Source organism: Chaetura pelagica, unplaced genomic scaffold, assembly GCF_000747805.2.
Source record: "Chaetura pelagica isolate M959 unplaced genomic scaffold, ChaPel_1.0 scaffold1233, whole genome shotgun sequence".
Lineage (NCBI taxonomy): Eukaryota > Metazoa > Chordata > Aves > Apodiformes > Apodidae > Chaetura > Chaetura pelagica.
In genome coordinates, this window is record NW_009952602.1 from 1 (window position 1) to 1715 (window position 1715).

General features: G+C 50.8%; 1 protein-coding gene across 1 annotated transcript in view; it reads right to left on the minus strand.

The window, feature by feature from the left end:
• Positions 1-1455: 1455 nt before the first annotated feature.
• LOC104385298 (zinc finger protein 391-like) overlaps positions 1456-1715 on the minus strand; it is a 7813-nt gene continuing 7553 nt past the window's right edge. The window contains exon 4 of the mRNA XM_009993735.1: positions 1456-1689. Within this exon, the coding sequence (XP_009992037.1) occupies positions 1456-1689 (234 nt within the window). The remainder of the gene's footprint in view (positions 1690-1715) is intronic.

Genomic DNA, 1715 nt, shown 5'->3' on the forward strand with positions numbered 1-1715 from the left:
ACCAGGATGTCATGCAGGACAGTGTGGAAGGTTTTGCACAGGTACAGGTAGATGATGTTGGTTGCTCTTCCTTTGTCCACCAATGCCATGACCCATTCTAGAAGGCCACCAGGGTTTGCCCTTGGTGAAGCCATGTTGGTTCTCACCAATCACCCCTTTGTTTTCCACGTGCCTCGACAGAGACTTCAGGGGCACCTGCTCCATTATGTTGCCAGGCAGGAGGGTGGCAAGATGGATTGTTGCTCCACCAGATGGCTGTGGATTTGTGGATGTGGGAACATTTTGAGATGGTGTGGAGGGGACAGGAAAGGGCCTTTATGTCTATCATGGCTATGGCACCTTCTCTTCCATCCCACCCTCCACCTGCCTGGCCCACTGTAGTATTAGGACAAGCCCAGAAGATGCTCCCCATGACAGGGAGACCCAAAGTGAGAAGTGGTGACAGTGGTGGCCCTCCATAACTCACCACTGAAGGAATCCCTGTCTCCCATCATGCCCTTGTCCAAAGAGAGCTGGGACAGGAGGTGTCCTGAAATGGGATCCAACCCATGTCTCCTCCCAGATTCCCACAATGCCATTGACCTGCCGAGACTCCAAAGGGGCCATGTCAGCCATTTTCACCCTCTGCTGCCTCTTTTGTGCCCCTCCACACTCTCAAGATTGGGTCAAGGCAGATCATCTGATCTCCAGGTGGAATCTCACTGTGATCCAACCCAAGGCTTCCAACACAGCAGCACCTGGGCCACCAATGTCCCATGGATGAGGAACCACTGACTGAGTCTGGGACTTGGGACTAAGAGGGGCTCCAGCTGCATCCAGACCTTTTGAGAAGGACTTTCCAAGGCAAGGGGGTGTCCACGCTGAACCTCTTGGTCCGGGAGCATCACTGCACCCCAGGGTGGGGCAAGGGGATATGTGGAGGGAGAGGGTCCCATCCTCCCAGCACTGAAAGGTTTCTCCACCTTTTGCACCTCAAGAACACCAAGGGATTGATCCATCACCCCTTTATATAGTTGTATTGAGAATTTTAGTAATCAAAACAACCCCAAATTATTTTGAACCTCAGGTGACCCTGCCCTCCCTCCCCAGTTTTCCAGCCACCACCCTAGAGGATGTCAAAATCACCCAATCCCACTGTGTTTTCCCATTTTCCTTGCAAATCCCCTCTCAAAGCCACCTGCAAATGCTCCACAGTTTTATTTCACACGTACAAAAACAGCTGGGGCACATCCCAACATGTCCCCTTTGTCCTCTGAGGAGGGTGTCACCGTGATAAAGGTGCTTTTTTTTTGCCTTGTGTTGGTAAAAACATCACAGAAAAGATGATGAAAACAAATTCTAAAATGAAAACGTCAGATGGGACAGGAAGCAGTTCCTGAGCTGACACCATTTTATGGTCAACAAGAAGCTGGAGGAACAAAGCTTGGAAAATGGGGTGACCTTGAATGTGCCCCTTCATTCTTGGTGATCCCTGAGGTGGGTTTGGCCATGATGGGTGAGATCTGTTCTGCTGTTAAACCTCTTCTCACACTGGGAGCAGCTAAACGGTTGGTCACCTGTGTGAAGCTGTTGATGGGTCTTTAATTTAGATCGTTGAATGAAGCTTTTCTGGCACTGGGGACACTTGTAGGGTTTCTGACACGTGTGGGTGTGGTGATGGTTGATGAGCCCAGAGCTCCAGGCAAAGCTCTTCCCACAGTCAGGACACGTGTAGG